The 11,205-nt window shown below is 46.9% G+C and overlaps 1 protein-coding gene across 3 annotated transcripts in view; it reads right to left on the bottom strand.

Annotated features, from left to right (window-relative positions):
* The window catches only part of ACER2 (alkaline ceramidase 2), a 30,984-nt gene that overhangs the window by 7,885 nt on the left and 11,894 nt on the right, over positions 1–11,205 (bottom strand). For 2 of the 3 annotated variants that reach the window (XM_073880870.1, XM_073880869.1), the window contains 2 exons: positions 6,474–6,611; positions 79–170 (listed from right to left, as the gene is read on the bottom strand). In XM_073880870.1, the coding sequence (XP_073736971.1) occupies positions 79–170; positions 6,474–6,611 (230 nt within the window). Of the gene's footprint in view, positions 1–32; positions 171–6,473; positions 6,612–11,205 lie in introns of all 3 variants that reach the window. The other variant, XM_025887864.2, reaches the window with a different exon arrangement.

Below are 11,205 nucleotides of genomic sequence, written 5' to 3'. Positions count from 1 at the left end.
GTGCAGACCCCCGTCCGGTGGCTGGGGCTTACCACACGCAGTGCAGGTAGGGAAAGTGGAAGGACGAAAGCAGCTCACAGAAGGCTCGGTCACTGATCCAGCAGAAGAGCGCCAGGGTCCACCAGAGGCCGGAGAAGAGGCCCAGCTTGAAGACACGCACGTTGTCACACCTGCACAGGGATCCAGAAAGCAAGTCACCCTCAGTCTGGGTTGTCACCCACCTTGCTGGCCCCTTTCTTCTGGCTCCTCACACCTCCCCACCCCAGCCCCTCGGCCCTGGAGGTCCCACCCAACATCCTGTCACCCCACAAGCCTGTGGATATAGATACCATACGTACATACACAGATGACTCCCAAAGCCGTGTTCTCACCCAGGCCTCTCCCTGACTCGAGACTCACATATGCAGCTACCTTCTGGACATGTCCACCCATGTGTAACACAGACCTAAATTTAACATGTCCATAATGAACTCCTGTTTTCCTACATACTCTGCCCCTCGCTGCCTCTCCTCAATTCCCCGCCCCCCCAAGGATCCCTGCGCTCCTCAAATAGCCCCGTCATGTTCCCCAGACCTTAGCATTGGCTGTTCCTGCCACCTGGAATGCTCTTCCTCACATAACCACCTGGTTCACCGACTCCCGAGTCTCTGCTCAAATGTCCCTCAGTAAACCCTTTCCTGACCACTGTTAACAATTGCACCACGGGTCTCCACCCCCTAAGCAACGCTGCCCCCACCATTTCCTTCTTCTCTCCTCTAAGTTCTCTGTAGGGATTATAACCCCTCCAGCAGCCTCCATGTTTTCCCTGTTGACAGTTGGTCTTCCCCTGGAACAGCGGGGGACACACAGAAGGCTCCCACTATGTGCTGAATGAAAGAGCTCTCACATATGCCAGGACAAAACGTTTTTCAGAAACGTTTTTCAGTTAACAGCCCAGAGAAATTTCCATTTCCATTTCCTTTCCTTGTTCCTGAACCGTTCATAAAGCGGGGAGGGGGTGACTTCCAGTCCTAGGGTGGGAAGGCCCCGAGGCAGCTGGTGGCTGAGGGTCCTTCCTGGCCCTCCCTCAGGGACTCCTTCCCTCCACAGACCACTCCCAGGTCAGTCAAGCTCTCCCTTGGGACCCAGAGTCCAACGTAACATCTGCCCCCCGAGAAGGGGCCGCAGCTATTTGTTCAAATTTGTTGTACAAGTGTCAGAAACCTGACTGGTTGGTACCTTTCCCAGCCGCCTGAGGAAGCATCAGCGAAACCAGGATGGGCAGTAGGTTCATAAAGGCCTACTCAACAAAACAAATGCCCTTTTGGAGGAGAGCTAAATGTATTCCTTGAAAAAAAATTTCTGAAACAACAGAGGCCCAGGGCTGGAGGCACTAAATTCCTACTTAGCTCTGTTGAACCTCTCGCCCTCACAGAGGCTCCTCCTCCCTCTCAGCTCAGCTCTCTCTGCCTTCTCAGGTCTCAGCTTCCAGGGCGCCTTCTCAAATAGACTTTCTCCGACAGCCCCCACCCCTACTACGTCATCCGCACCGTGAGCACCAGCCATCTTCCTTCATAACACTCAACACAAACTGACATCGTCTTCATTGGTGTAGTTACTTGTTGAAGGTCTAATATCCGAGTAGACCGTAAGCTCGGCGAGAGTAGGAACTCTACCTGCTTTTCACCAAGTATATACGGTGTATGACCCAGAAGAGGCATGAAATAAATGCCAGCTGAATGAATAAATAAAACAAGGAAGTAAAGGAAAATGTTAATTGGATTCCAGTGATCTAAGGAGCACATTTTTTCCCAGATTTTTTTTTTTTTTTTAAAACAGTACCCACGTTGATTGGGTACCAAATTCTCTGAATGCATGCTAGGCACTGTGAAAGGCAAAATGAAAAGGCCTCTTGCCTTGCTATTTTAAAAGATAAAATGAAAACGGACAAACAAGTGCCAACAACTATAGACAATTTGGTACAAGAGAACCCATGTACACTCAATTCAATTAAACCTAGAAACCTTGAGTTAAGGAACACCCCAGAACACAGCATGCTGGAGAGGCAGTGCCTGTGTCGAGTGACATTCTGTCTCTCTTGCCAGGGATGAGTCATGTGGGGGGAAAGCCCTGCAAAGTCAGGGTCTCAGGGTGGCCTGGTACGGTCCCTTCCTCTCCTGCTACCTGCTGCTGACCAGGCCTATCTGCATTTGGGTCTTGCCCAAACCCGGGCTCCTTTGGGTTTTATTCCCACTTCTCAGGGCTCCTACCAAAATATCAACGTGAGATTAAATGAAAAAAACAGATCAAAGGTGATAGATACAACAGGACCCTATTATAGGATAAAAAAATCTGAGCTGGTATCTGTTCTCCTTTTCTTAACCCTTTGTTGTATTCTCAAAGTTGTCCTTAACAGACTCACTCCTATAATCAGGAAAAAAAAAAAAAAAAAAAACCTACTTTAAAATATATTAAATGCAGCTGAGTCACTTCATAATATGACAACACAAATTTCAGTAAATGTCCGGTCATAACCCCAAATAAAATATTGTTGCCACATGGTCTGAGAGAAAGTTCAGAAAGGACAATGAAAATAAAAAACTAGAAACAAGCTCTAGCAACAAGGCTAATGAGAAACAGAAAGCTTCCCTAGCTCCTTTGAGCAGAGGGAGGCCGGAGGAGAAATATTTAGCTGCTACATTACAGATTATCGCTAATGTCAGCAGGGAAGGTCCCGGAAGGAAATGCAAAGAGCAGTAAGGGCATCCCCTGTCTGGGAATTGTATCAAAGCAGGCCAACAACCATCTTCTCTTTCCTTGTTGGGACTCAGGGGGAACTGGGACACAGCAGTGAACACAGGGGCCTTGTTCCTGTCCATGGAGTCTATATCAAGAAAAGGGACAGACACCAAACAAAAAACCAGCACGAATAATTCTTCAGTTACATCTGGGAGGGGTGCAGAAAGAAGTTGGAGGTGCTATGAGCAACTGAGCCAAACAGGTGAGTCAACGATGAGCCAGAAGTGAGCCAAGCAGGAGAGTCAGAGGAAGGGACAGCAGGAGCAAGGACCTGGGGGCCAGGAAAGGTCAGAACAGCTAGCGGACAGAATGGGGGGGGGGGCTTCGTGCAGGACAGATCAGCAGGTGGGGGCCATGTTAGGATTTTGACATTCATTCTAACTGCAAGGTCAGCTAAAAAAGACTATTAGAGGCACATAGGGGCCCTATTGAGGATATTGAACTTGATGTCAATTGTAATGTCAACTAAGAGAAAAATGAAAGTGAAGAGACAGGATGTTCAGGGAAGAAAGAAGGAACAGGCTTCTGCTTTGAGCAAATGGGTAAGTGGTGCTCCCATTTGCTGGAAGTACTAAGAGAACCGGAACTAGAAAAGTCCGATCAGGAATCTGGTTGAATTCAAGACAGCTGTGACAGGTGGAGTCAGAGGCTAGATGCGCCGTGGTGGAGGTAGAAGGAAGGACAGAGTCAGACACACACCTGGGAGTCATTTGCACGTGTTCAGTAACGAATGCCATGGCTGTCCGTGAGATCCTCCAGGGCCAAGTGTAGAGGGAGGAAAGCCGAAGTGAGAGGTCCCCCCTTAAGGGACCCTTACATGCAAAGGTGCGTAGCAAACAAGGAGCTCACATGAGAGACTGAAGAGAAGCTGCCAAAGAGTGAGTGGAATCTCAGGCAGGTGCGGCGTCCTAGGAAGCATGGGGAAGAACATGTCAAGGATGAGGGGTGGTGAATTGTGCAAGCAGCTGAGAGAAGAGCACTCTTACAGAAGAACCATCACTGGGCATACAACCCAGGCGGACTTAGGTATCGAAGTGGGGCAGAAGCTAGGTGGGAGTGGGCTGAAGAAGACAGGAGAGCTGAGGGACGAAGACAACTTTTACGGACATTGGGCTGCGGTGCCTGGCTGGCTCAACTGGTAGAGCGTGTGACTCTTGATCTCGGGGTCTTGAGTTTGAGCCCCATGTTGAGCATAGAGATCACTTACATATAACAGTAAGCACTTCTAAGACGTTGGGCTATGACAATTGAGAGAAAGAAAGGTGGTGGTTGGAGACAGACCTGGACTGAGCCCAGGCTGAGAGCTAGGGAAGATGGGAGAGGCTCAAGTGTTTTTACAAGCCAATGGGAAGGACGGTTTAAGGAGGGGTGAGGCCCCAGTAGACTAGTTACAGGAAGGAGTAAAGTATGTATAGGAGAATGGAGGAAATGATCCATAGGCAGAAAGACAGACCCCGGCAGGAAGGAGGGATACTTCCCATGATGCTGCCATTTGTAAATGTAATGATGGAGACCCAATGAGCTGCAGTGGGGCTAGCTTTTCAGGGGCAAAGATTTTTTTTTTTTTAAGATTTTATTTATTTATTTGACAGACAGACACGGCGAGAGAGGGAACGGAAGCAGGGGGAGGGGGAGAGGGAGAAGCAGGCTTCCCGCGGAGCAGGGAGCCCAATGCGGGGCCCGATCCCAGGACCCTGGGATCATGACCTGAGCCGAAGGCAGATGCTTAACGACTGAGCCACCCAGGCGCCCGAGGGGCAAAAATTTTTAAGTATGAAACAGATGATTTCCTTTGTAATCATGTACAAAGATCAAGAGTATTACAGGAAAATGTGGGTGCCTGGGTGGCTCAGTCAGTTAAGCGTCTACCTCTGGCTCAGGTCGTGATCCCAGGGTCCTGGGATCGAGTCCTGTGCTGGGCTCCCAGCTCAGCGGGGAGTCTGCTTCTCCCTCTGCCCCTCCCCCCTGCTTGTGTGCTTTCTCTCTCTTAAATAAATAAATAAAATCTTAAAATAAAAAATAAAAAAAAAGGAAAATGTTTCCCTGTTTAAAGGTCACACTCTTGAAGCATAATTTATTTAAACCGCAATCTGCCCTAACCACTGTCTTCCTTCATTTGTTCTTGTTTAAATATTATGAGTTAAAAATATTTTCCCTTTCCTTAAGCTACTTCCTAACAAAATTTTCGGCTAAAACATAGTATCAAGAGTTAAAATGAACTAGATTGCAATGAATTCTCAAGAAACATAGCTAGGTCCTGAACATTCTATTCAATTCAGGCCTAATATAAGCCAGTACCCCTGGACTATTACAAATTCATTTCAGATCTCTTTATTGGCAATTTGTGTGTTTTCCGAAGAGCTTCAAAATCCTGTTAGCGTTCTGAAACCAGTCTCTTATTTTTCCACTCCTTCAAGGCTACTGAGGAAAGCCAACAAGACAAGACCGGACAGCATCCTTCGTCTGCCAGCCAGTATTTTTTTTTTTTTAAGCCTTTTTTATTTATTTGTCAGAGAGAGAGAGAGCACAAGCAGGAGGAGTGGCAGGCAGAGGGAGAAGCAGGCTCCCCGCTGAGCAGGGGACGCGGGACTCGATCCCAGGATCCTGGGATCGTGACCTGAGCCGAAGGCAGCCCCCAGAGGCAAAGCAGTGGGAAGAACCATGTATCTCCTCTCAAAACAAAGACTGAGAGAAAGCTGTCAACACACGAGCAACTCTCACACAAAGGAAGATAGATATGAGACCTCGGTTAAATACCATGTCTGTAACAGTGAGAAAGTCATGAATTAAAATGCACTGCTAAAGATGGGCACAAAGAAAAAGCAACATTTTCTGAGTACTACAATAAGGTCTGATGTATTTTGGGGTTAAAGAAGAAGTCACGTACACACAAGGCTAAACTGTTTCTAGATATCAACCTGAACTTGAGTACAGAACTTTCCAAAGGAAAATCCTTAAGCAAATAGCAAAGGCTTTACCGGATAGGTTGCAAATAAGTAACTAAGTGTCCGAGAGACTAGCACAGTCAACAGTATTATGCCTCCAGTCAATGTTGCCTTGTATAGAGACGTTTGTTTTTCCTTCTGTGTGTGAATGCAATGGCCTCTTTAGGACTTTTCTTCTTATTCTTCTCATATGAACAAATCTATTCTTTGTACAGAAATAAGTCTCACAGGCTGGTCTAGGCACTCACCAGGTCCTTGAGATGTTCCTGCTAAGCTAGCTTCGGATCATTGGGATGCACTGCATCCACTAACCAGCCGCTCCCCTCTTTCTGGAAGTGAGATTAACATTTTGAGCCAAACCATCAAATGTGTTTCCAATCCAACAGTCAGGAACTAACTCTACTTGAAGAGTCAAACTCTGCTTCCACACTTGAGGGCAGTAAAAAAAAAAAAAAAAAAAAAAAAAAACAGAAGCCGGGCGCCTGGGTGGCTCAGTCGGTTAAGCAACCGACTCTTGGTTTCAGCTCAGGTCATGATCTCAGGGTCGTGGGATCGAGCCCTCTGTTGGGCTCTGCGCTCAGCGGGGATTTGGCCTGAGATTCTCCCTCTCCCTCTGGCCCTCTCCCTGTTCATGCACGCTCTCTCTCTCTCTCTCTCTCAAATAAATCTAAAAAAGACAAAAACAGAAGCTGCTGTGTTCCCAACCCAGGGACAGCCTAAGGGGCAGGTGGGAAAAACAAAGGCACCCACCTTCTTAGCTCTGCAATGAGCAGCACAGTGCAAGGAACCCCGAGGGTCATCAGAGAGATGTTGTTGATGGCGGGCTTGACAAACGCCAGGCAAGTCGTGACAGCAGAAAGGACGCAGACCACCGCCTTGAACCTGCCCCTGAATCAATGAAAGCAAACCAAACTGTTAGCCAAGGAGCTCTCGTTTGTTTGGTGAATGCTGGCGAAGTACAGGAACTGCAGACAAGTGTGCGAGCTGGGAGTTGTGCACCGAGTACTGGGAGTCTCAAACCCACTCACGCTCACGGGCTCAGGAATTCCACTTCTAGCAATTTATGCTTAGGCAATAACAGAAATCTGACAAACATTTAGCCAGGAGAATGGTAAAATGAGAATCCATCTCAGTCCCCGAGGGTCAGATATGGATAACTATTTTCTTAGTGTTACTTTTTTCTATACTTTTTTCAGATGTTGTACAGCAGGGTCTAGCAAACGTTTTCTGTAAAGGGTGAGAGTGCAAATGTTTTGGGTTTTGCAGGTCCTCGGACCTCCGCAGCTCCCTAGGTCTGCCCCTGTAGACAAGCGGTAAGGGAATGGGCGTGGCTGTACAGCAATAAAACTTGATTTGCAAAAACAGGCAGTGGACCCATCTGGCTCACAGGACCCAGCTTGCCAACCCCTGTTCTACAAGGTTGAGCGTGGAAGACTTTTATAAGAAAAACAGGGACCATTTACAAACCACAAAGCTCCCTAGCTTAAAAGAAAAAATCTGGGGCGCCTGGGTGGCTCAGTCAGTTAAGCGTCTGCCTTCGGCTCAGGTCATGATCCCAGGGTCCTGGGATTGAGTCCCATGTCAGGCTCCCTGCTCAGCGGGGAGCCTGCTTCTTCTTCTCCCTCCACTGCCACCTCCCTTGCTTGTGCTCTCTCTCTGTCAAATAAATAAAATCTTAAAAAAAAAATCTGTGTCTAGCACATATAGCGAAAAGTCTTAAGAATAAATTCTAAGACGTCTATTTACTGGCAACTCAGACTAGCGTGCACTGGAATTTTGCGTTGACAAGTTTTTGACATAACAGATCTTAGAAAAATACCATCCTCGGTGCACCTGGGTGGCTCAGTCAGTTAAGCAGCCAACTCTTGATTTCAGCTCAGGTCACGATCTCAGGGTCATGAGATCGAGCCCCACATCAGACTCCGTGCTCAGTAGGGAGCTTGCTTGGCACCTCTCCCTCCTCCTCTGCCCCTCCCCCCACTCGTGCCCACACACGCATGTGCTCGCTCTCACCTTCTCTCTCTCAAATAAATAAAATTGTAGAAAAAAGAAACAAGAAAAATACCATCCTCACACCCTTCAGTGGATGTACTTTCAGGAGAAAGAGCCAGAAGTGGTGACGTGATCCTGGACATTCTCCTCCTTCTCTCCCTGGGTCTCCATTTCCTTATCTATAAAGTGAAAAGGCTGGACTAGATGATCCCCAAGGCCTCATCCATGACTGAAATTTAGGAGCACATGATTTTCTTGAAGTTTCTTTTATTCCTCATTAGCACAATTTACCTTGGCCAAAAGCCCTGGAACAGGTCACAGCTGGGAAACTCATCTGAATGAAATTCCATTATAGAGAAATCAAAGTACACTGAAACCTCCAAAATACAAATTTATCTCTTAAAGAGGAAAACCATTTATCATCAAGGTGCAGGAAATCATTGACTGAGCTGCCAACTTTCTGACTGGAATGAACAGGAAGTGTAGCCCTGAACTTCAACCAGAGAAAAAATACATATGCGGGAAAGGGTCCAGGCAGCAAATCCTCAGGAGAATTGTTTTCCTCCTGGCCTTGGCTGGCATCCCTCGCCACTGGAGGAAAGCCTGCCTGCTCCAGCCTGAGGATGGCCCGCAGCTCCCCTCCCCCATCCCCGTCATGCAAATGGCCCTTGGGGACCCACAATAACTCTTTCACTGGGTTTTGAGGTGCTATGACCTGTACTAAGGCTTTTCAGCCTTTTTAGATTGGATGAACAGTTAAAACAAACAAACAAACAAAAACCTTGTAAGTTGCATTACTTCTCTAGATCAATGGTTCAGGAGTGCGGGCAACAGTGACGTAAGCACAGGTTTTCCAGCTAACAGATATGTGCTCACTTGCTGCTTCCGTCACTTAGTAGCCATGGGACCTTTCGTCAAGTCCCGAAACCCTCCAAGCCTCACGTTTTCCATATGAAAATGAAGATCCCCTACCCCATGGTGTTCCTATAAGCATTAAAGCACTTAACATGGTGCCTGGTACATGGTTCTGTGCTAATAAAAATCCACTATTACTGTTATCATTCCCTTTGTGTGAGAATAAGTGCTATTTTAAATAATGTTATTGTGAATAATAGCAGCTCTCAAGGAAAACCTGACGGGGCTGGTGTGGCAATCCCCAAAGGCTCCGGAGGGCATTACCAAACAGTTCAAAGGCAGCAAGCCTGACAAAACTCGCTTTAAGGAGAACAGAGGCAGATGCCGCCCATGTCGGTCCAGAGGGTGTGGAGGAATGTGCTTCAGGAAGGTGGCTGAGCAGACAAAAGCTCAGCCAGCAGAAGTCCACACAAGTCACAGAGCCAGACCGGCCGACCCCAGAGTCACTAGAGGTCCTGAGGACAAGAGAGCTGGCCATGTCCAGGAGCGCAGGGTTCTGACAGAGTGTTGTCTTATCAGTGACACCAGGCAACCCCTGGTCTCTGGTCGTGTTCTCCACTTTCCAGCCCGTTATGGGCTCAAACTGGAACACCGGGTCAGGGAACCCCGATCACCCCGTCCTCCTCAATTCCCCCAAATCAAAACAGCCCAACACCATCAACATAGCGTAACAAAGCTGTTACGGCTGTTACCATCAGCCACCCTTTAGAGCAGAGGTTTGCAACCCTGCCAGACCCTGTACTCCTTTTCTAGAGCAAATACCTGGTAACGCCCCCTTTGCTCTTCCAAAGTGAAATGTATTTTATGGATGATAAAACCTCCTTCACGGTAACCACCAAAAACCTGTCCACAAACTTCCAAGAGGTACCCTCAAGGGACACCCTAGTTAGGATCCACTGCTTTAAACCACACTTTAGGACTAAAACATAACCTATGTAGAACAACTAGCCCATGATAGTCACAGAATTACAGCATCTGGTCCTGGAAGGTCCACCCATGTCCTTTTCTAAGTAAGGAACTGATAAGGCCCAGGGAGTCTAAGGCCCCAGCCCCTAGTCATCCAGCTAGAGCAGGATGGCCAGACCCCAGCCTGGTAACTCAGGATTCAAAACCTGAATTGGATTATAAAGTGAGGGCAAAATCATAAAAATCACAGCAGGATAAATCTTTAAGAAATGGAAACAATTAGTCCGTCATAGTTCTTTATTCTTAGGGTTTTTTTTTTCTCAAATGTCTAAAAATTATTAATAACCATCAGCAGCTGAGTGTATGATGATTCTTAGGACATTCTAGGCAAGATAAAAAAAATGTGGGTTTTTTTGACTTGCCAATTATTCCTATTTATATGGTAAACTTTAATACTTTCCCTGCTGTTCTAGACATTCTTCAAAAAACTTATCCATATTAGCTATTCTTAACAACTGGTAGCCCTTACTGAGTCCTTACTCTGGACAAGACACTGTACACCTTCTAGGATGTCCCCCTATATTTCCAACCCCATAAGATACTCTTAATATCTGCAGTTTACAGATGAGCAAAATGAGGTACCAGAGCTTTTAAAAAAACAAACAAACCAACCAACCCTATTACCCAAAGCCATGTCTGTCTGATACACTTAGCCACCATGCTCTGTTGCCCCTTCTCCAGAAATCTCACACCGGAACTACTTTTAATGTGTTTTTAGAAATATTCCAGCAAAGTCTAGACCACAAAAAGAGACGTTAACTTGGATAGGTAAACCACACAATCCCTGGTCTAGAGAAATCCTCGTTTTGACATGAAGTTTTTGTTCTGGCTGCCACTTGGACTCAGAGCTGCCCCTGTCCCCGTCCTGGGCAATGAGGCCCACAAAAAGGGGTTTTGTCTTCTTGTTGTCCCTGTCATTGGCAAGTTGAAGGCAGAGAAATAGAGTTGAAATCCTTATTTATAGTGTGCTACTTTCCCATAACATATGCCTTATCTTCATTCGCATCTCCCATTCCCATTCTCTCCTTCAGTGTGTGTGTGTGTGTGTGTGTGTGTGTGTGCGCGCATGTGTGTGTGTGCGTGTGTGTGTGTGTGTCTCAGAAATGCCAGGCAGAAATCTCCACGTGTCATTGGCAGTACTGGAAGCTAACTCTGAGCACTCGCCATGTTTCTAACACTCTACAGTGTGCTGCAGGATCCTCTCAAGAGAGGATTATTTACCTAATTTGACAAATGACGAAATAGAAAATGAAAGAGTCAAGACAAGTCACACCGTTTGTAAGCAGGGAAGCTAGGATTCAAACCCAGGGAGTCTCCAAAACCAGGGACATAGACATCTCTGGTGCTCAGGGCTCCAAAGGACTCTCTCCGAGCTGAAGACAGTATGGTCACATCTCCCCAGAGAAATGTGCCGGCAATAAAAAAAAGTCCTAAGTGGTCACCTCTCTGTCCCACGGTACAGTTTCATTATTAAAGTTGGTAAGCTTTATAACTACATCCATTGCCCCATTTTCTTTTCTCCTGCTCATAACATTCCCTCACCCCTCCCTTCAAGAAATCAAAAAGACAGGAGCGGCCTGGGTGGCTCAGTTTGTGGTTAAGCATCCAA

The sequence above is a fragment of the Callorhinus ursinus genome, unplaced genomic scaffold, assembly GCF_003265705.2.
Source record: "Callorhinus ursinus isolate GAN/ISIS: 27379988/994484 unplaced genomic scaffold, GSC_fseal_2.0 scaffold39, whole genome shotgun sequence".
NCBI lineage: Eukaryota > Metazoa > Chordata > Mammalia > Carnivora > Otariidae > Callorhinus > Callorhinus ursinus.
The sequence above is the reverse complement of the archived record's forward strand: the minus strand, read 5'-3'. Positions and strand labels throughout refer to the sequence as shown.